Genomic DNA, 24533 nt, shown 5'->3' with positions numbered 1-24533 from the left:
GTTTTTGCTTTCCCTATTTTGTGTTTTACTCTTTGTGGAACTAGACTCTAGCTTTTGTTAGCACCTTCTTCTTAACCCCACTTGACATATTTAATATTTTCTATCGCACATCCTTTAATTAGCTATTGTAAAATGAGCTCGTATTGGATTTCTCTTTTGGTAAAAATATAAAGGGAAAAAGTAAAAATACCGTATAAAGTGACAATTTTCAACTCAAACAAATGTTCCAAAATAATATATAACAATCAACAAATGCTATATATGTATTTGATGGCTATGATTAGTCAAAATTTAAATTTTGAACAATGTAAGACTTAGATTACATGTTCTATATTGTTTTTACCATTACGTGTTGAACGCGTGAAATAGTGTTTTAAACTTTGTTCAAAATGATTTATGACTTGTTTGGGTGGACTTAACATAACTTTGGAAGGTAGGATGGTAGTAAAGACACAAGAAGTGCCCCTATCAACTTTGAAGAGCTCTTACATTTGGCTTACAAATTATTTAAATTTCTAATTTTGCCCAACAATTGCCTACCTTAAACACAAGGGCATGGTCAAAATGAGAAACAAATACTAGTTGGGGAAAAAAAAAGTAGATGAATATGAACGGCTAGAACTTTTGCTAGAAAAGAATCAACCTATAGGGTCCGTTTGTTTCGGGTGAAAAATATTTTCCTAATTTCCCGTGTTTGGTTGCACAAAAGTTACTGAAAACATTTTCCTATGTAAAATATTTTCACTCATCTTATGGAAAACAACTTCCTTTCCAAACTTACTGAAGTTGTTTTTCGAAATGCATGCATCCCGCTTGTAGTATGTTTCAAACTTACTGAAAACATCTTGTAGTATGTTCTTTTTTTTTTTTAGTGTAAACAGGAGAACTCGAATCCAAGACCTCTTCCTTACACTCCCTCCCCCATACCACCCAACCCTCCCCCTAGTATATTCAAAATAAAAAAAAAAACCTCATCCTGCTCATCGTATGCTAGTAATTAATTATGTATAATAGGGACATTCTTTTCTAGAGAAACTTTCAGCAGTGAGAGTGCAAGATATATGTCACAATAAGCATTGCATGTGATTAATATTTGACACTAAATGGTCAGCAATTTGTTTATTACTTAAGGAGATATTTTTTATTCATATAAATATTTTTCCAAGATTTTTTAAAGTTAAACAATGAGATAAATTTTCTTATTTTGCATGGGAAGAAGTATGTAGTTATAATGTGTAGAAAGTAAAGATAGAGATAAAAGTGAAAATATTTCAAAAGTTAAACAAACACCAGAAAAATGAAATAAGAAAATATTTTCAATAAACAAACCAAACACCTGAAAATGATGAAAGGGAAATGATTTTCATGGAAAATTACTTCCACGGAAAATATTTTTCCAAGGAAAACATTTTACTTCCAACCAAACAGACCCATAATCTTCATTAAATATATTTTTCCAAGTACTATAGTTGCTCAATGTACAACAAAATTAATTGTCATATAATTATTTTAATATTGTTATCCTAAAACTCTTTATAGTTGTAACAGAATTGACACAACTATTATACAATTTTCTTTTGTATAAGAAAAATTTTCCCTTTGTCTATTTTATGACAAAGCACTTGCCCCCTAGCCTCATGTCCTGGCTCATATATTTTTTTTGTTAAATTTACCAAAAATTAGTCATTCCGTCCAATCTCCTAATTCCTACTAGCTATACATGTTATTTTATTTAGAATCTACATATAACTGTTAACTCCTTTTCAAAATGCTTAAGTTGACCCAAATTTAGAAAATGTTAAACTTTTCTTGATTGTCAAAAGTGCTTGAGTTTGCTCAAATTTGGAAATGTTAAACTTTTCTTGATTTTAGTAAGATAATAGCTCCCCGCCTCTGACAAGGATGTCTTTTAACGCTTCTTGGTAGTTTTGATTATCCACCGACACACATTCTCTATGTCTCTTCTCCTACGTTTTTTCATTATTTCAATTATCCTTTATTTGTGCAAATCTAATTTTAGTTTGGTTTCATTTTGGATACAAAGAACGCAAGTATTTGGAGTTTATCCAGTGTGCACCCACGAGCAGTGGCTACTGATTCCCTTATATATTAAAAAAAAAAAACACAAGTATTGATTGTTCACATGATTTTGCATCCAAGGATCCCATGGCGACCTGTCCCTATCCTACCTGGTAGGTGGCAGGATTCAAAAACGGTGGATGTTGCAGAGATATACAACAAGGTTAAACTGTAAAAGATCGTTGATAAAGAAGAAGAGAGGGAAATGAGAATGGAAGTAGCAAAAGTGGTAATTAGATGATAAGAATCGTAATTTTTGCCAATTAGCTGAAGCTTTAGTTTTTGTGGCCACTCTTCCTTACAGAGTAAATAGTAGAAGTTGATTATATTAATTAGCAAATACATCCCAACTTAGCACATTTTAAGTAACCATTTACAACTAATTTTACATCCTTGATATTCTTGATGCAAATGAGACATTGATATATTGGTCAAGGGTTGAAGACTCAGGATCAAGAGGTTACGGGTTCAAGTCTATTTTGAACGGTTGGGAGTGAAAAAGTGTGACAAATGATCCATAACTAAGCAAGCCATACTTGTTTGTTAGAGGAAAAAGGTGTAAAAAAGGAACCAAAATTAGATAGTGGATTTGAGTTCAGCTCGATGATCATTCATTTGAATTTGTTTGTCGGCTGATAATCACGAAAACATAAATTTTTTGTACTCGTTAGAAATTCAAAACAATCTTGAAAACACAATAATCTCTAGCTTTTCTGAGGACCATTTATGTCTCTAGCAGAAATGCAGCATTAGCATATAAAACAAATCAAGGTCGACTATTGCAGTTTGTTGCCAAATTAAGGCCCAGCTGCTTGGTTTTAAATTTTTGTGGAGTTCTGTTAGTGTATACTGAGGTACCAAAATTACCTAACAGCTATTGTTTATGTTCTATAATGAGAAAACAAAATTATTTTTATTTACATCACATATTTTATAGTGTTATGAATCTGACTGTGTTCTAACATGTTTATCTCATCGGTACAGCACCCTAAACCGATCATAGAATTCCCCTGTAAAATGTTGGATACAAATAGTCTATCAAACTCGGTGCAATGTATGCACTATGAAGATAAAATTTTAATACCATGTTGGGCATTCTTGTTCAATACCTATGCTTCTCCATAATTACCTTCTGAAAATGTTGAAGCCAAATGAAAGAGGTGCGCGGGTACATTTATCAATTAACAACGGACTCCACAAAATAGCTTCAAAATCTTGCGACATGTACAAAGCCTGTGCCAACTTTTACCAAGCCAAAGAACAAAACTAGGGCTGCAAACGAGCCGAGTCGAGTCGAGTTTTGGGCTAATCGAGTTGAGTTTCGATTAAATTTTACCAAGCTCGAACTTGAGCTCGAGCTCAACGAGCCGGTAATTTAAAGCTCGAGCTTGAGTTTGAAAAAAATAAAAAATAATTAATTTATTTTTTAAAAATAAATAAAATAAATATTTTTTTCTTAATAAATAATAAAATATTAAGGATATATATGTAATTTTACTATTAAAATAAGAAAATAAAAAAATATATATATACTTAAAATAAAATATATATATACTTAAAATAAAAAAATAAAAAATATTATATTTATATATATACTCGAGCTCGCGAGCTAACGAGCTTAATATTTTGAGTTCGAGTTCAAACTCGATTTCGACTCGAGCCAGCTCGAGCTTGACTCAAGCCGCTCGCGAGTAGCTCGATTCGTTTGCAGCGCTAAACAAAACCAGACATAAAACTATAAAAACAAATACTATGAATCTCACGCATAATGGTCAGACAAAAATCTCAAGCGCTTTTCTACAGAATAAGTAACGATAGCTAAAGAAAACAAGGAAATGAGCCAAGTATTAACCTTTTCATTGAGTAAATTGCATATGGTGTGATAGTTTAGGGTGCTGAATTGCAATTTGCAACCAATATGCAAGTAAATCCAAAAGAAATTGTCTCTTTACTTTCAAATATAATAAATTGTGATAATAAATGTGCGTGTATGCATTAATACGCTAAGTTTTGTATGTTAATGAATATTCTCAATCATCCACTTGAAAAATAAATATTCTCAGTCATCCACTTGAAAAAAAATCATTGTATTAAAAAATTATAGGATGAATACGAGTTTCAACGACAAGACAATTAAAATTAAGCATATGAATATCAATTAACTTGATTCTTCAAAATCATTCTGTATCAAAATCTTAACTCAATTAATTTTACAAAAAATGACGCATGATGATCATGGCTTGTTCGGCTTAAGAACAAGCTTTCAATAAGCCGCAAAAGTGGATATTGAAAGGACCTACTGGCATCGCCAAGGCAGATGTACGTGAGGGTCATAGTAACAATTAATTGAGATGTTATGTGCAGGCTTTATTAATTCACCTGATACATACCTTCCCCACCTTCCCGCTTAACGCGCGCTGCGCGGGGTTCGCTTTGTTAAAAAAAAAAAAATGTATAAAGTAGGAACGAGGTGTTTTTAGGCAACAAATCGTTGTTTGGATAATAGATTATTTTAAATAATTTTTTTGAAAAAAATATTGTAGTTTTTTTTATGTGATGTATGTCAAATAAAAAGATGATTGAAAATACTAATAAATAAAAATTGGCAAATAAACTGCAATCCAAACAACCAGACTTAAGTAAGAGTACTATAGGAATTTAACCCCAAATCCTTGTGCCTAGAATATCCTATTAGTGGCTAGATGAATTGAAGAATTTGATTTTTTTTCTGTTTTTTTTCCCATCATAAGATGCTAATTGAACTTGTTATTATTGCCCTACTATCCCTTTCTCCCTTCCTCCCCTCCTCACCTCACCGGTGAAAAAGATTATAACAAAATCCATGTACTAGGACATCTTATGAGATCTTTTCAAAATGTCTTCCATCGATTTATTGATTATGAGCATTAACTGTTTGGATTGTAAGTTATTTGGGATTATTTGGGATATTTTTACTGTAGCACTTTTTGTGATGTGATGTATGTGAGATAAAAAGGTGTATTGGAAATTGTAAAGATGATGTAAGCAAATAAAATTGGGGAAATATGAAGCAATCCAAACAAGCATTGTTATTCATTTATTTCCATTTTTTTTTAAAGTTTGGCAGACATGACAGGAATTCGTTGATACTATTTTGAAGTATTTGAAAATTAAATATAACAACAAATTCATAGTGAAGGAGTAATATCTTCTTTAATTGGTTCAAACAATGCAGCATTTAGGCACGTAATAAAACTACATTCGACCCTTTATTAAACTTCATATTGATGAACGCTTTTATTAATCCAATTTATTGCGTATCAATATAGCTTATTTAGCTAGTAGCCCTTACAATTAAGTTTCTCAAGGGTTATCGGAGTTGGACCAAGGCCTCAGCAACTACTGGTAATGATTGTTTGGCATGGGATATGTACACTACAAAACTACTAATGTAAGGAATGATGCAAATTGTGTAACAACATTAGTACATAGGTTTACGTTTTTCAATATGATTGTTTAGGCCAATGATGGATTCTATCCCTTTGGAAATTAGAATTGCTCCTCCCTTTTTTCCTCAGGACCAAAAAAAAAAAAAAAAAGGAATTGCTCCTCCCTCCAAACAAACACTTCTTTTTTTTTTTTTTTGGTTGAAAATTGAAAATGTAAAATTTGAAGTGCCCCTTGAACAAAAAAAGATCTTAACATGTATACATATATACGTGCCCCGCGTGAATGGTCCAGCGGTAGCTATCTCCCACAGGGACCGATAGGTCCGGAGTTCGAGCCTCCGCCCTGCTGGATTCCTCCGCACAATTAACGTGCTAGGGTCGGGTTGGGGCACCGGGCTCGGGCCGCAGGGGATTAGTCAGGTCCGGTAAGAATTGACCCGGACACCCCAGTGTCGACAAAAAAAAAAAAAGAGTATACATATATATATGTGTCTACAGTTGCATGTTGCATTCAAGAGATTGGTTCTTGATGCACGAATCTTGAGTCAAAATGCAGTGCCAAATGGAATAAGGTTCACACGGTTAGGATTTAAAAACAATTAAGACATATTGTTGATTTAGATTGGACTGACATTCAAAATTTGAAGAAGACGTAGCTCAAATTAAAAAGCCTAACATTTTCTCAAATTAAAAATGAGGAACTTTCTAATGTATCTCATATTTCGACTAGAGAAATTTGTCCTTATGTAATTTAGCGAAATCCTAACATAAATATATATATATATATATATATATATATATATATCACGGATAAGAATCCCTTTTTTGAAATAATTAAGAATGTAAATATGCCCCCAATTGTACGTCTTGATAAGGCCAACTCACAAATATAATGCCAAATGTATAGGGCCCAATATAGTTACAATTCGAGAGCTATCAATATATTTTTCATTCCGATCGAATCATAATTTAAATTTTTTTTTAAAAAAAGGCGACACAGATGAAAAGAACATCTTATATCAAGCGTATATTTTTTCTATATATTCTTCATCTAAAGTTATACTGAGATCAAAATAATTGCACTGACTGTCCTTGAAAGTGGCTCTCCACCAGCCAAGCGTGTTGGCTTCCCTCACATATATTTGACTACAAATAGGAAAAGGAAAAAGAGTTTGGAGCCGAGGAGAGAGAGAGATTGGGTGACCTCCCACCTTGTCCTTGTCTCCTCTTCACACTCCCATACGACGAAGGATCACAAGAAGAAGTCCAGCTCCGCGTCTCCTCTATTGCTTTGTACACCTATGCATGTAATGTACAAATATATATATATATATATAAAAGGAGGAGTCTCTCCTCAGTTGGGTCCTTCCCTTTCATAACTCACAGTTTTTTGTATGAGTGTTTCGATAAATGGACTCTGCGAAGACACTCAGTTGGGTCCTTCCAAGTTTCTTCAGTTGCTTACATCCCCAGAACAGAAAACCCGAGAAAGGCAAAGTCAAGTCCCCCCTCCCCCCCCCCCCACCCCCATCTCTTATCTCTCTCTTCCTTCACTTTATTTTTGGCAAATTCAAATTCCTGCATTGAACCAAGGAAAAGGGCTCAAGAAAATCCATCAACCACAATTGTTTTGCATCATTGCCTCGCTCCTTGTACGTTTTCTTGTTTAATTCATTTAATCTGCCAGAAACTATTTTCTGTGATTGGTTGGATCTTGTGATCACTAAAATTTATACATGGACTTCACAGAAGGCCATTGATTTAGGTATATTTTCAGGATACCATCTAATGGCATTTTTTTATGAAATTTATTTCATTAATATTTCGGTTTTGTATAGTTTTTTGAAAGCTTTTGGACCATTATTGCGATCTTTTCAGAAGCTTTAGCTCTGTTCTCATGTGGGTTTTCTTATTTTTTGATTAATTTTAATTTCTTTCTTGAAATTTTTTTGATCAACACTAATCACTGGATTGATTTTTTTTTTTTTTTTGTCCTTGGTTTTTCTGGGTGAATTTCACGTTGGGATTTTCCCCCTTCCTTCTAGTCTTATAGCAAAAATTCCGTTTCTGATTGGTTGTTTGTGAGATCTTTGTTGTTTGTATATTCTGGTTTTTCTTAGATCCTTTTGGAAAATTTGAATTTTGTCTTATACGTTGCTACGAATGAGTACCTGCATAGCTTGGACAATTAGTTATGCAATTCAATTCGATTTGGTACGTATTAGGACTGTAGTGTACCTACCTTTTCAGCAGAGGGCCCATTGTAATTTGCCTTCTAATTAAATTTGAGTGATTTTTTTTACCTTTCCTTATGGTAATTTTGTTGCATTACTGATTATGGTTAAATTTGAAATTTTGACCTGGGCTGCAGGTACAGCTGTTGTACAATCGAAGGAGGGATACTAATAGGCAATTGATGTCAGAGGGTTGATTTGAGTATTGCGGTGGTGTCGGTGTTCTTAGCATTGGCGAGTTTGCTCAAATGCTAAGTCTTAACAGGACAAGAACTCAATCAAGGTCTACTAGATCTATGTCTCTAGGAGGTGAGCAGTTTCCAGTTTCATACGCGTTTTCCCCTTCTTCTTTGAATATATGGAAGTGGCGATCAAAGCTGTAGTTCCTATCTGGGATATTCTGCATTGAATGCATTGTCGGTTTAATCATTCATGTGTAATTCTGTCCTACTTATTGCTCCTCTGAGAAGATTGAAGTGCTACGACTTTCACTTTTGTGATCTTTTCTTGTCATTTTCTTGCGGTTGTCCGGGGAGAAGAAGGGCACCTGTGGTTACTAATTTGCAGCAGTGCACGAATGTTGGATACTTTTTCAGGATATTGTTTGAGCTGGAATGAAGCTTTTGTTTGTTCAGTAGTTGTTCTTCAGAATCAATAGAATTTTGTTGTTATAACCGATTAATTATGTCATTAAGATTCTTAGATTATTCAATTTTTTTTTAATAATGCATTTCTTTTGCTTGTAGGCATGGATTATGTCGATCCAAAGAAAAAGAGCAATGTTGTAGGCAAAGTTTTTATGGCTGCAGCATTAACTGCATTATGCATCATTATGCTTAAAAGATCTCCAACATTCAATACCCCGAGCCCGGTAGTTCTCTAATCTCTTGTTCATATATTTGCAATTGAAACTATATGCTACTTATTTAAGATGGATTAGTTGTTCTAAACATTGCAGCTTTCAATCGTGTCCGCAAGAGTTCATAAACTTTGTGATTAGGACTACTTACACTAATTGTCATTGGAAATTAAACCTAGACAATGATGTAAGTTTATGTGTAAGTCATACCGCTAGTGTATCCACATGAAGCATTAAGAGTGGAACCTGTTCGGTGGGTTGATGAATGAACTAACTAATATTCCTTGTATATGATGGCTTCTGTTTGATGGCTTGATGTAATCCTAGGAAGGCAGGAAGCTTGAAAACTAGATGTGTAATTAAATTGGTTTATGACTAGCTTTAATAATATGAGTAAATATCAGGCAGATGACACTAATTGGCATTTTAGTTCTAGGTGAATATCATGGTAGTTGGAGAAATCTGGTCTTTTTGTGGACCTTTCTCTTTAATGATTTGAACCTCATTTTTGTGTTAACAGCTGGCTTCCCATGAATTCTCTTCCCATGAGTCAATGTGGAATTTTATTGGTAAACAATTTAGTGACTCAAGTTAATTTATTGTGATCTGTTGGGTTTCCAATATAACAAACTTGTCTTGTTACTGAAAGAATAATTGCCAAGCAGACAAAAAGGAAAAAACTTCACAAAATTTGGTTAAATTATGCTGATTTTTGGCTTTTGAAGTTAACTCAGTTCCCTTTTGCATCTTCTGACCAATTTGCATCCTCTGTCATGCCAGTTTGCTCATTATGAACCAGGTGTTACTCATGTATTAGTAACGGGAGGTGCTGGATATATTGGTTCCCATGCTGCATTTAGGCTTCTAAAAGATTCATACCGAGTAACAATAGTGGTATGTCTCAAGAAAATCTGTAAAGAACCTTTTAATGTTAACTTGTAGCATCAACAGATGTGTTGCAACTTGACAGGACAATCTCTCGAGAGGAAACCTGGGTGCCATAAAGGTTCTACAAGAACTATTTCCAGAACCTGGCAGACTTCAATTTATATACGCTGACTTGGGTGATGCAAAAGCTGTATCCTGAGTTTTGTTCTGTGTTAAGATTTTATGAGATTATTATTATTATTATTATTTTTCGCATTCGAATAGTTAAATGTCCCTTCTGCAAATGTTTTCCTTGATGAATATATTCAGGTGCACAGAATATTTTCAGAAAATGCATTTGATGCAGTGATGCATTTTGCAGCCGTTGCATATGTTGGAGAGAGCACTATGGATCCACTCAAGTAAGTACAGAACATTACACTTGGATGTTTTTCTTTTCTGGTACCCTATAACCCCCACATAGCCACTCTATTTTGGACACTACAGATATGTATAAGCAATAGTTTTAACCATCAGGATATTGTTCTTAAAACACTTCAAGAGCTAGTTTGTAGAATTTCTAAGAAAATATAGAGAGAAGGGTACATGAAGCTTCATAGAAGTTCAAGTAGAATAAATAATTTCAGGTTAGTTGAATCTGTTGGATTGCTTAGCAAATTTGCGCACACTGCCAATTATTCTCCATCAATAGCCACATTCTTGACTTCCAAGTACACATGTAATTAGGCATTTTCTTTTTTGGTATCTTTTTCCTCCTTTCGACATCTGCTGTTCATGATCTTATGAAATATTAGAAGCCAGTTAGTTTAGCACCTTGAAGATATTAAAATGGTTGTGCTAATGCAAGTGTAGTTACTGCAAACAGACAAGAATACTGGTATGTTATCGCTGAGGAATAATTGCTCTCTGGAAGGTTGCGAACTGTGTCCTTGCAATATAGAGTTTGTTATGTTGTGATCATAGATTATTTTCCAGTAGCATAAGAACTTTGAGTAATGAAAAAAGAATCAAACTGCACAATAGAGACTAAAGTTCCAGTGTTGGTAAAAGAAGCTTAAGAATACCATCAAGAATTGCTATTATGTATACCTCTTCTTATGTTTATAGCGTATCTCCCTCTTTGGTTGTTTAGTTATCTGACCTGATCTAGCAGGACAGTTCTTGTGGCTTATTAGCCTAGTGACTTCAAACTCTCTAGTTGCAATGGCTATAGTGCAAAAGTTCACCTAGCAGCCGGTGCTATGAGTTTAGTCCATCAAATACTCGAAAAACTATTTTATTACTAGAGCTACCTCTTTAAAGAAGCAGGAAGTACTTCATATGCTTGTTTATCTACTTTGAAAGTTATGTTAATTCTTGTATGATTTCGGATGTCTGATTGCCTGAATAGATAGATCCATATACTTCAGGCATCGCATAAGCTAAATTTGGCGCATTTGCAGTTTGCTTGAGTATTGTGACACCCCAGAAGATAGAAAGATAGAATACTAGTATTTATAGTGCTATCTATGTTAATGGTCAAACAATTTTGTACTTGGGCAGTTTGCTTCACGAAAATAAAAACAAGATTCATGGTGCTGTGTTTTCTATTACCATAAAGCTGATTGCTTCGAACACTGATTATCTTTGAATAAACTCTTTCTGGTTATTGGTTCTTTGTTCCTTATCAAAGTCTTGCCTCTTGCCATTTGCCATTTTCTCTTCAACCTGAATCCAGTATCTGTATGTGTTTCTCCTTTTAATTGACTCAAGATGAGACTGTAGTTTATTGGGCTAATTATTCTGATAATACAGGTATTATCACAATATCACGTCAAATACACTTGGTGTATTGGAAGCCATGCATACACATGGTGTGAAGACTTTGATATATTCTAGTACATGTGCAACATATGGAGAGCCAGAAAAGATGCCTATTACAGAACAAACTCCACAGGTGAAGGATCTAGAGCCTCTTTTGTGGATTTCCTAGATTTCTTAACTCTTTTCAGTTGAATAGAGTGCAGAGAGGGCATTAATAGCAGATAGTTTATATGTTTGGAGCTGTACAGTAGAAATCTGATGCTTTTTTGTGTTGTATAGAAACCAATTAATCCTTACGGAAAAGCCAAGAAGATGGCAGAGGATATTATTCTGGATTTTCATAAGAATTCAGACATGGCTGTCATGATTTTAAGGTACGAGTTTGACTGCAACTCTAATCCTTTTGCACTGATTAGCATCATGCTCAAGCTAATTATTCTTTCAAATGATTCTTTTTTGGTTTATAGTTCATTATTCACCTTCCATATCCCATTACTGCTTTATAGAGTTTCTTGGAAAAGTGACGAGAGCTATTGGAAACAAAAATGTTCTCTGACAAGTCAATTTATTGTGGTAGTGAAGCTAATGAAATGTTGTCAGTAAAAGGATGTCTGTGAACAGTCTACTTGACGGGGTTAGCGGGTAGTTAATGATGTGATGCTTACTGAACCAATAATTACCCATTGTGACGCTGAAGTTTTTAATTTTCAGATACTTCAATGTGATTGGTTCAGATCCAGAAGGAAGACTAGGTGAAGCTCCTCGACCAGAACTACGTGAGCATGGTAGGATATCAGGTGCTTGCTTTGATGCTGCTCGTGGAATAATTCCAGGGCTTAAGGTTTGCTGATATTACCCTTCACTCTTTATCTGATAGTGTAGCACTGAAATCTTCTAAAGGTTTGGGTGTTCTTGAGTGGGGACCAGCATTGGGCAATGCTGAGGTTGTGGAGGGGAACGTCTGGGAATGTTTAAAATGGGCTTTATGTGTTTGTGGGGATACAGGGTTGTGTTAGACTGGATAATGAAGAAAGAGAGGGAAGGAGTAACTTTTTTATTTGGAAATTTTGATATATTTAATGTTGGCCCCGGGGCACATCGTTCTTGTAGTTTTTGCCTTCAACAGCATTTCAGATGATAATTTTACCATTCACTTGGCAGTTTCCAGTAGCACAGAATTAGCATCTACGTTTTTCTTGTCTGGGGAGTAGATAGATTTTACATACTTAGCGGGTATTCTGTTTTCGTGGACAGGTGAGAGGAACAGACTACAAGACTGAAGATGGAACCTGTATCCGGGATTATATTGATGTCACTGATCTTGTTGATGCTCATGTCAAAGCCCTTGAGAAGGCAAAGCCTGGGAAAGTTGGAATTTACAATGTTGGAACGGGGAGAGGTAAGGCATTTCTTGTTATAACCTGTAACTTAATTGACCATATTTGCTGTTTCTTATGCGGGTCATATTTTTCTACTTCAGGTCGATCTGTAAAGGAGTTTGTGGAGGCCTGCAAGAAGGCGACAGGAGTACCTCTCAAGGTCGACTACCTTCCACGTCGGCCTGGTGATTATGCTGAAGTATACAGTGATCCAACTAAAATTAGGACAGAACTAAACTGGACAGCAAAATACACCAATCTTCAGGAGAGTTTGCTGGTAGCCTGGAGATGGCAGAAGGCACATATTAATGGATATAGCACACCTCAGTCAATTTAGAGATAGTATACATCCACTATCTGGCAGTGGAACATTGACAGGAGCAGCCAGCCAGCCCCCAACCTACAGCCTGCTTTTACTCCATTCTAGGAGTCACTTAGAAGAGGGTGTTATGGCCTGGGATTTGGATGTTTATTCTTTCTAATTTGATGAATCCATGGCTTAGAGGCTTAGGGAAGCAGCTCTGTTTATTACTCATATTTGAGGAAGAGGTATTTGAACAATAATCATCAGTGAGGTATAGATATAAATTATTCTTTTGTCTTTTTGGGTTATTATGTATTATCATTCTCTTGGTTTCAAGAAATTAACCACACAAAACTCTTGAATCCACATTCAAGAAGCAAGAAATGAACATGGTGCCCAAGAACCAGGGGAGTGGAAATTAATCAAAAAAATATATATCAGCCAAATGAATAGCGAAATTTAGTATTATTTTTCCCAATGAACATTATCGGCCAAATTTAAAGATCTTTCCGTCTGAGAAAAAAAATAGAGTTAACTTATATAAAGTAATTCTCAAATTTTTTGTGACCCCATATCAGGCCAACACCCGCCTGTCTCATTTTAAGGGTTAATAATTACTTTTTAAAACATGAAAAACCCAAAAAAAAAAAAAAAAAAAGAAAGAGTTTGAGTAACCAAAAAGACGTCGTTTAGGAGAAGAATTGGGAGTTGGTTTGTTTTGTTATAACCGTTATTCAGTTAAGTTAGAAGCACAGACCTACATTTGGACGGTTCATATTGAATCCGGAAATAAGCATATAAGATGGATTGTCACTCTTATGGAGTTGGAAGCAACTAACGCAAATTGTTTGTCTCCTCTGTTGATTTCTTGTTATCTGCTTTTCACACTCTCTCAATTCTTACCATAGCAGGAAACTTAAAGAAATTGTGGCAGTCCTCTCGGGCTAAGCTTGAAGAAAGTATAGCATAGTGCTTAGTGCTTGTTCAATTAACATCTATCAAGAAAGAAGAAATACTGGTTTCTGATCATCAGTATGGGAAAAAGAAGAATAGAAATCAAGAAAATTGAGGACAAGAAAAAGCAACAAGTTACGTTTACTAAGAGGAGAAAAAGGCTGCTCAAGATGGCTATGGAGCTAGGCCAGAAATATGATGCTGAGGTAGCAGTGACCATCAGGAGTAATGCCAGCAATATCTTTGCCTTTGGTCATCCTTCTGTAGACTCCATTGTCTAGCGCTACGAAGAAACCAAGGAAACTGAATCATCAGCCGCAAAAAGAGACAATGATGTTCATCAAGAAATGTAGAATCTGCCTGAAGATGATCTTGATGAAACAGAGGAAAGCCCTGATGATGATGATGATGATCAGGAAATGTCTGATTGTGTGATGGAAGTCAACAAAGCCAAATTGTCATCTGAAAATAGAAATGGAGATCAAGATGAAGTACATGATGTGGCTGAAAAAGATGATATAAGTGACATAGAAGAATTCCTTGATGATGATGATGACGATGTTGATCAGGAAATGTCTGATCATGAGATGGAAGTCAAGAAAACCAAATCATTATCCAAAAAAAGAACTGAGGATTGACAAGAACTACATGATCTGCCTGAAGATGATGATGAAATTGAATTAGAAGACGGTCTTGATGATGATGACGGTGAAGATGATGATCAGAAGAATACGATGTCTGATCAGATGGATTTATCAATGACATTGACATTGCCACTGAGGACTAGTGCAGAAAAAGAAGATAAGAGCCCTGACATGATGATCCGGTAGAAGTATGAATCTGGAAAGGGTTTGGCTATTAGTTTGCCTGCAGGGGGAAGCCAAAAGAATGCTACTGATCAACAAGTACAAGACACTGGGAATGTGGTGAAAAAGCAGGAGAATTCAACTGCAAACTCAATTATGATGCCCAACTTGATTAGGGATGTGCCCCCAGTTGACGATTTAGAGTTGCATGAACTTCAAGAAAGTATGGCTCAGCTGGAAAAGATGAAAAAGAAAGTAACAGATCCAGTTAATCAGATCAGGAAGAGTAGCGCTGATTCTTCTTGTGACTTCAATAAAAATGCAAGGACCTGAAATGGAGAACTGACTAGGAGTTTTAAGTCTCAACCCTTTTTTTTTTTACATGGTAGTTGAAAAACAGGTTGATAGAGGATTTTTTTTTTTTTTTTTTAACATGGAAAGAGCCATTTTGGCAATGAACTCAGTCAGAGATGCAGCTAAAATATTAGTTAGTCATCTATGGAACAATTCGAAAGTGTAAAGTTCATAAGATTCTTTTATGGATCATGCTTTGATCAATAGGCAACAGTTCATTGTAGATCATGTCTAATCAGTAGGCAAAGTTCAAATAATTAGGCTGTATTGCACTTTATGAATTTTGGTCAAGTTGGTTTTCAAATTTCTAGTTCTTGGGATAGCCCAGAAACAATATTGCTGCAAATTCTGTTCTCTCCTAAATGGAAGGTACATTTAGTCCACCCTCCTTGACATGCTTCTTTAAATCCGATGTTGGAAAGTTCTTTGTTTCTATAATATCAACATTGTCTGATTGAATTTGGTCGAAATATTTTATCTTTTTTTCTTGTGCGGTTTACTTTTGTAAGGCAGAATTATTACTTTGGATTGTATTCTTTTTGTATCTACCTCTGATTCTTAATCTTTAGTGTTCTTCAATTGACTCATATACAACACTAATGTATTCAATTTCTCAGTTATGTACCGACATGTAAAATATCTTCAATAATATGATTTTTTAACAACAATTCATTAATGACTTAAAATTAGCTCAGTTTTCTCTGAATCATAATAAATTCATGAGTATAAATGTGTCATGATCGGATCATTAGGAGGTTTGATTCAGTAGTAGTTTAATTTGCAGTAGAGTAGTGTTGCAGCAGCAGACTTAGTTTTATGCCCGTTTGATGTAATTCTTCACTTTAATTAGCAAGTAATTAAAATCCACTGCAGATTAAAAACCAATTTTAATGAATTGTAATGAGTTAGTTAGTCATAAAACACTATAAAGTATGAGTACAATGTATATACATATATATATGTATGTATGTATGTGGCTGTGTATGTATATATGTTTGTATGTTTAAATTTGAGAAGTGTTCACAACCTTAGCCTTCCTCTTAGCATCCAACTCTCTATTATTTTTTCCTAAGTTTTTGAATCATTTTGTCCCTAATAAATACTTTCAAATATTTTGATTGGATCCTAACATAAATGTGTCACTTAAAAATGAAAGTTTAGAAGCCTAAAAAGAAATAGAGCACTCATAATTCAGCATTCATGATTTGTAAATATCATCGAAAATATAAACTGCATTAAATTAATGAACTTATTTTTTTGCCCTCGATATTTAGATATTTTTTCTCTTGCTAGTGTTTGCAGATGATTTCTGCAATAAAAATTTTAACAAAAAAAATAGTGTCTTAAAAAGGGATCTATTTATCGAATTCAAAGTCGACAAGACCTTCTTTTGTGTAGAAAATATTGAAAGAGGAAGGTTCTAGGGAGGTGGCAGTAGCAATAGTAGGAAAAGGGAGAAAATAAAAACTCTCTCTCTAGTTCTTTTCTCTCGTTTTTATCTACTAGTAAAAAGTAACTTAGTTCTTCATCTTGTAGGTTTAAACAATGGAAACAATGGAAGAAATCGTTATGTAAATTTGTGGTTTTGATGCCAATGAAGACGATGAAGATTGGAGACTTTGTTCCTTCATTTGAATGAGCATTTCTTCTTTCTCACTCTCTTTATTGTTTCATTAATGCTTAGTTATATTAAAGACATGAGTTTACTAGTTTTATCTACTATAGCTAGATTCATTTTTTCTAAGGATAGATGAAAGTATATATGCCTTGATTATGGTCGAATATAGTTGATCTTTGCTACAACTTATACTTGCTAGTTTACTTATTCTTGTTTTAATTACTTGTGAATGCTTGATCACATTTGCAAGTCATTATAGCTGTTAATCTATGAAAATAGTAGACAATGATGAAAATGGAATAGGTGGAGCCTAAGGAGTAGGCATATGAAACTAGTGGTACACTTAAATGGATAATTTTGGCATTTCTAAATCTAAATTAAGTTTTCACTTCAAATGTCACCATGAAAGTAGGTAACTATAGTTTTGGCTAAATTTGATTCATTGGCGAAAGCAAGTTCTGACGGTTTGAGTAAAATGCACCCTTAGCAAAACAAGTGTATTAGTGATAATTGACTATTTCATCCATAGTTAGGTGCATTTAGTGGATTCTATACCCAACAACACTTGTGTTTAGTTGAGTTTCTTCAAGTTTGTTAATTTCCTTGCATTGTTTATTGTTGTTGTTATTTTATTTAGTTTTAATTCTTGATTTGTTTAGATAATTGAGTTAGCTAGAAGCCTTAGTAATTGATAAGTGATTCTCGTGGGATAGACCCTAATTCCTCCATACTACAATTAAGGGCCTACATACTTGTAGTTAATGAGGTCTTAGGTATAAATTTGGAGTGTAGGTTCGACCCTTGTTAGAATGAAATTTCATAATTTGTATGATACATTTTCATAGTTATGTGAACTAAGAAATGAATTTGTGTGAACAAATTACACACACAAAAAAAATATTTGTGTGTCTAAGATACAAAGAGATAATTTCCAACTCGGCAAATAGATTTTTAAGTAGCTAAGTATCAGCTAAACAGCACAAGTATTTTGATAAATTCCAGTGTTACTAAGCATAGAGAAACTGAGTACAAAATATTCATACCCAAGAGCTTTTAGTATCTGTTAACCCTGAAGGAGGATGATGATCACTATTAAAGATTTTAGATGTAGAGGTGGTCATGGGTAGGATAATCAATCCATTTGCAATTTCACTGATTTTAACCACATATGTCAGTTCAGAAAGATTGCATTCCATATCTTAACCCAATTCAACAGGATAACTAGTGACCAGTTAAACTGTAGGATAAGGTCTGGTACACATGGTAATTTAACATTTTCTACTTATAGAAAATAGAAATTAGATTAACAAATCAAACAATAAAACAATTTTTTCCAATGAATAAGAGTTTTTAATTTTATAACTCTAAAAAACTATCAACAAAACAAAAAATCAAAACATGCTAGATAATTAAAACATCGAATATTCTGAAGATTTGTTCTCGTTTTCTCTATTTCTTGAAAGTTATCAATTTATGAGAAATTAAAATAAATTTTGGAAAGAGACAAAAAACAAAGTAGCGTAGTAAATGAAATTAGTGGTCATGGATGTAGGAAATAGAAAAAGTTAATGAGGTTAGGTAGATAAGTTTATAAGTTTTAAGAAAATAAAATGTATAATGGTCCTTCTAAGTTTAATTATTAGTGAATGACTAAATAATTATGGGTTGAGGTTATGATACTGGTTACTTTATCAAACCCTACATTATATATATGCAGGTAAGTTCGGATAGCCGCAATTTTTAAAAATTGAAATCTATACTCTAACATGATTTTTTAAGTAGGTTTGGATAAGCTAAACATTTCAAAAATTACGGGTTAATTATCTTATTTTTCGATTTTGATCAATTTGATTTCTCGATTACTCACTTTTTCGAATCTTTTTGGACACCCCTATCTAGACGTGTAAAGCAATCAATTGAGCGATGCGACAAGTGTTGACAAATGACAAGTAAAAAGACACGGAAGAGATTTAATTGCTGCTTCCATGGGTCTTCAATCGTGTAAAAATAATGATAATGTCAGTTCAAATATATGAATTTGAATAAATAAAACATCCAGTTTACTCGAACAAATATGAATAACGGTCAACAAAAAATTTTCCACCTGAAAGTTTCAGTCAACTCGTACCAACAAGAAGACCTAGGTAAAGAAACTCCTCCAAAACGTTAACCTTACTTGTATGTGACACATGATTTATAAACATGAACAATAATGACATCTTGATCTTCAAATCAAAGGGTTTAGGGTTTTTTTTTAATCAAAGGGTTTTAGTTGAAGGATTTTTAAACAGGTGCTCAGAGCACTCATTAATATACTTATATCGCACCTAATTTATGGTGTAAATGTACAAATTCACATTTATTTCAACCCCTAAATTTGGATATTTTTGCAAGTTTATTATGCTTTCACCAAAAAGTTAATGCTTGGAGACCCCTCCTAAACGATTTTATATATGTAACTTTTTTTTCTCACTTTTTATTCAAATCCATTTCATTTGCTCTCTGTTGACAAAAAAATATATAAATAAATAAACCATGCCTATTTAGAAGTATAATAGTTTTAGAATTATATTTATTATTTGATAACTAGATTAGAATTAGTATCAATTTTAGTTTAGGAATATGTATGGTATTTGTATTAGAATAGGTTTTATAGTTCTATTTCTATATTTAAGGAGTTAAAGTCGAGTTTGTATTATAGAGAATTGTGATGACATAGTAATAAAACCATTCAAGTAAGTATTAATCTTTGGTAGTTCTGGTTATTGATATTCATCAAGAAAGAAGAAATAATTCCTATTGATCAATATGGTGAAAAGAAGAACGGAGATTAAGAAAATTGAGGAAAGGCCAAGCGAAACGCTGCATTTAGAATCAGGTGAAAAGAGCTGTTCAAGATGGCCCGTGAATTTGGCCAAGATTTTGGTGCACGTGTAGCGATTGTCACCATCCATGAAGCGGGCAATGTCTTTGCCTTTGGTCATCCTAATCTTACATCCGTTGTCCAGAATTATAAAGAAGCTAAGGAAATTGAATTATCTAAAAAGGATGATGATGATAATCAAGAAGTAGTATAGGAAATACAGAATCTGTCTCCAGATGATTTTGATGAAACAAAGGAAATCATTGATGATGATGAAGATGAGAGCAACTCTGATGGTCAGATAAAAGTTAAGAAAGGAAAATCACTATTTTGGAAAAGAGACGATGATCATCAAGAAATTCAATATATGCTTGGTGATCAGAGAAACAAGTCTGATCAGATGGATTTCTCACTACCTCCAAGGCATAATAAAGTAGAAGAAAATGAGAGCTGTGGCATGATGATCAGGAACAAGTCTGAATCTGGAAAGAGTCTTGCATTTGACTTGCCTCAAGGAGGAAGCCAAAAGAATGATGCCAATCAAGAAGAGCAAGATTTAAGGAAAAAGGTGAAAACGCAGGGGCTTTCAACTGCAGATTCAAATATGATACGGAGCTTGTTGAGAAAATTGCTCCGAAAATTGCACCGTGTTGAAGATTTGGAGTTGCATGAATTTGAACAACTTATGGCTGAGATGGAAGAGATAGAAAAGAAGATATTGGATTTAACTAATCAATTTATGGCTGAGATGGAAGAGATAGAAAAGAAGATATTGGATCGAGCTAATCAGATCATGAGGAGCAGTGTTGATCCTTCTGGTGACTCCAGAAAAGATTCAGGTATCTGAAATTGAGAACTCATTAGGAGCATTAATTCTTTAGTTTTTTCGTTTGTTGTTGCTTTGAGAGTTGAAAAAGTAGGGGATTTCAACTGTAATGATTTCGATTACATATGCAGAACAAATTCTGATTAGTCATCTCTTGACAAATTCGTAGCATAAAATTCATCCATTCTCCTCCTTAAAAGTTTCAGCAGTTTGAAGGTAGATCATTTGTTTCTCATGGAATCTAGTCATAACACCAGTAGCATACAGTTATTTTTTTTATGCCTAAGGGCATTAATTTGCAACCTGGCTATCAATGTAATAATAAAATGCACAAAGGAAACCGTTCAAAATGGTCTTTCCCACCTTCAACCAAGATAAAGGACTGTGCTACCACCAATTGAGGAATAGCTTTAGAAGTAGGACAAGCTGTTAAGGTCAAAGGGACTTTTGGCTTGTTACTAGATTAAATTCAAGGCAAATCAAGTTTCTGCTACAATGCATTGCATTTTTAACATTCTATTTTAGGTTAATATCCATGTCTAAATAGCGCTTTTTGGATGTTTTAATCTAATTCACTAACTTCTTATTATTGTATCATCAAGAAAAATAGTTTTTGAATATCTCATAGCAGTGTGATGGAATTTCCCAATCTAGTCATTTGCATTTTAACCCATTCAATGATGCTCCATCCAGTGAATGCTCATGCATTATCCAGCCACCTTTCACCCTTATTGAACCAGAATTCGAACATAACTTAGCATCCTCCTTGAATCAATTTCTCACCAGTAATCATATCCTCAACTGGGTATGACTTCGTTTCTCCGTCCCACGTCCCCAAACCAGTCGTTCTCGCAGTTTTCTTGGCACTCAATCTCGTCAACTTGGTAAAAACATAAACCATTCTTTTCGTACTAGCCCTTTTTCTGCTATCATCATAGAATTGCCAACGAACATCATTATCCCCCAAAACATCCCATGGTTCTGCACCGTCACCGTAAAGTATCTTCTCCTTGACATGGTCTGTTTCATCAAGTTGGTTTGTAACCTTCAGCCAAAGTAGAGAGATGAGTTCTTTCTCACTGGGTCTAAAACGAAACCCTATGGGAATGATATCAGCCATTTATGTATCACTATATATGTTTTCTTGTCTTCTGTGAGAGGCGAATAGGCTAGGTAAATTATTGAGGTTAAGGAAAAATTAATAATACTTTTTACCAGAGGAATATATACTTGACGTTGACGTTGGTCGTTCATTGACGTTAGTCAATGAAGTTGACTGTCAAGTCTTAAAATAATATTCCTAAATTGCCCATTGAACTTGTGAACCTTCAAATTCCGGTGTTTGATATAATGAATAGTTTTTAGGGGTTAATTCGACATTGTACCCTTCAATTATAACTGAATTTTCATTTTGATCCTTAAACTTCAAAGTGAGACATTTACATCCCTAAACTGCAGGACCTGTCCCACTTTAATCACTAAAGTTTAAAACATGTTCCATTTTAATCTTTGAAGTATAAAATTAGTCATATTTTAGTCCCTAAAGTATACCCATAAAATCCAGTTCATTTCCTCAAAGATCTTGCTTAAATAGAACATATTTTATAATTTAGGAACTAAACTATCCCATTTAAAGTTTAGGAACTGAAGAGATAATTTAGGTATAGTTAAAGGATGCAAAGTGGAATCAATCCTAGTTTTTGGTTACGATATCCAAAATGGTAGGAAGAATTTTTTTTTTGTTTCAATGTCTAGTATACAAATAGAATGGATTGAATACAATTAATACAAACTCGACCTAATTATGCTGGATTTATTTATAGAACATACCATGTTTGATTGCTTTCATTTTCTTTGTTCTACTATGTTATTGGTTTATTTATGAGAAAAATTTAGTTATTTTTTACTTTCAGAATAATTGGGGATTGGTACTCAAACTTTTCAATTGTACTATCTGATTCATTGTAACATATAGATTTTTTACATTAAAGTTTTGCATAGGCAAGTACTATAATTAGCAGTGTAAAATATAAATTGCATGAATCAAAACAAATATGATAAATTTTTTATTTTTTAAAATACTCTCATTTTTATGTGAAATTTAAAAAATTTTCCACACAATTCTTCAAAGTCAAAAAATAAAGTATTTAAAAGGATATGTTCGCTAGTAAAATAGAAAATTTATTTTAACGCAAGAAAAATTATTTATTATAAACATACATTCAATTACTAATTGAGCTCACAAATGTCCTAAGATATGATGAGTTAGTAAAAAAAATAAATTTACGAGGATAAATTAGACGTCCTACTATTTTGAATATTTTGTAATAAAGTTAGAAAGAGTTTTTCCTAGATTTTTTTTTTTGAATTTTTGGGATTTTACAAAAAAAAAAAAAAAAGTTAGAACAAGCTATTCAGAGGAAAAGAACTTTCCACTTAAATAATCTATATCAAACTTGGAATGGAATAGACAAATTATAGAAACCCCCTCCCTTTTTAAGCCATCACTATGTACCAAATAATTGCTTATATCTTTCTCAAGCCCTCAAGTAAGCAGCAGATTGACCCTATGATACCAATACAAGGTTTTTGTGTGTTCACAAAAAATAAAAGTAAAAATTGTTGCGATAAAAAAAGCCATCAAAAGGGATGTTGCATTTTATGTGTACAATGGATGGTTGTAGGATTTTTTTGTGATCATGGTGTTATCCCATGTATAGATATTAACCAAAGCAGAACAAATGTGTTGTGTGTGAAAGGGAAGAATATTATATCTTTTGAAATTGCAAGGGACTTTCTTGTAAGCTAGCTTAACCACAAGGGCCTTTTTAGCATTTTACCCTAATATATATAAGGGTGTTTTTGTCATGTCATTTACCCACGTTAGTTTTCATGATTTCTGTCACGTTTTCAATTTAATTCAAATCAGGAGGTGTCGGATTGTATGTTTTGAGACAATAGGGAGCTTTCTGGTATATTTGCTTAATCATAGGTGACTTTTTTGTTTTTAACCCATTATCAAAATCTAAAACCAATTTTTTAAGAAATGATTTCAATAAATATACACCAAAAATTTTACAAATATTTTTCCTATTACTTGCACACACATCAGTACGTGCTTGAACACTAGTATAGTTTATATATGACAAGTAAATATTTTACGTGTTTTTAATGTGTTTTATTAGCTAGTTTTAGTGTGTTTTAACTACTTTTATAGCTAATTAACTAGGATTCTAGCGAAAATATGCATTTTGTGGTTTGGAGTGTGAAAATTGCATTTCTATGAATTTTAAGGGTAAAAATGATGTGCGCAGGGTAAATGTATACAATAGATTATCCACCATCAAGTTTTACACTTATAATTCCTAAATACCCCACATGCAATTTACCGCAAGTATACGAATCGTGAGCGAGTGTAGGGTATTAAGGGTCGATCCCACAGAGAAGATTGTAATTACCGGTGATTTTCAAACTTCTTTATTATCTAGACTACCATAAATATAAAAGTAGTGAAAATTAGCACTAGAAAGCTCCTAGCGATATGGAATTCATTACTACTCTTGCAAGTGAAGTTACTGGTTAAGTGAATGCTATTATTTTGGTTAGTTATGGTGTAATTTCCTGATATATGTGAAACCTACTCTCGTAGTGAATCAACTATACTTGTTACTAAATCATACCTACCCTCGTGGTTATGAGTTAATTACAAGTTTAGTTCTTCTATGAAATTACATGAAACAAGTCACTAAAGCCACATAGGTGCACCTCTACTCTCGTGAGTGTACTCCCTAGGTTTATCACTTCTTTGAACTAGTGTTAAATTCTAATTTTCATTGCAAAATTAACACTTTTAGATAATCACAACTAATGGCCGGTTAATAATGATTAGAAAAGCAAAAGTCATAAAAATAACTTGTTCAAAATAATATCACCAAATAACTAAATAAACATCATAAATAAGATATAGAAAGTTCATCCATACTCTAGACATGAACTTTAGAAAAACATGAAGAAAAATAAAGCCAAACTTGTATTATAACTAAACATGAAATCAAATACAAAAGAGAAAGTGATAGGAGAGATGTCCATCTTTGCTCCTCCAATATTCATCCAAATGTAGATACAAAATATAAAAAGG

At 33.6% G+C, this 24533-nt stretch overlaps 1 protein-coding gene across 1 annotated transcript; it reads left to right on the top strand.

The window, feature by feature from the left end:
• Positions 1-6956: 6956 nt before the first annotated feature.
• LOC113708604 (UDP-arabinose 4-epimerase 1-like) lies at positions 6957-13271 on the top strand. The gene is made up of 11 exons (XM_027231112.2): positions 6957-7159; positions 7879-8050; positions 8488-8612; positions 9381-9494; positions 9571-9678; positions 9798-9889; positions 11283-11424; positions 11571-11665; positions 12003-12132; positions 12546-12690; positions 12772-13271. The coding sequence occupies exons 2-11, from the start codon at positions 7990-7992 to the stop codon at positions 13005-13007; spliced, it is 1248 nt and encodes a 415-aa protein (XP_027086913.2). The 5' UTR covers positions 6957-7159; positions 7879-7989; the 3' UTR covers positions 13008-13271.
• Positions 13272-24533: the final 11262 nt, after the last annotated feature.

The sequence above is a fragment of the Coffea arabica genome, chromosome 9c, assembly GCF_036785885.1.
Source record: "Coffea arabica cultivar ET-39 chromosome 9c, Coffea Arabica ET-39 HiFi, whole genome shotgun sequence".
Taxonomy (NCBI): Eukaryota; Viridiplantae; Streptophyta; class Magnoliopsida; order Gentianales; family Rubiaceae; genus Coffea; species Coffea arabica.
This window is presented reverse-complemented; position numbering and strand designations above follow the sequence as displayed.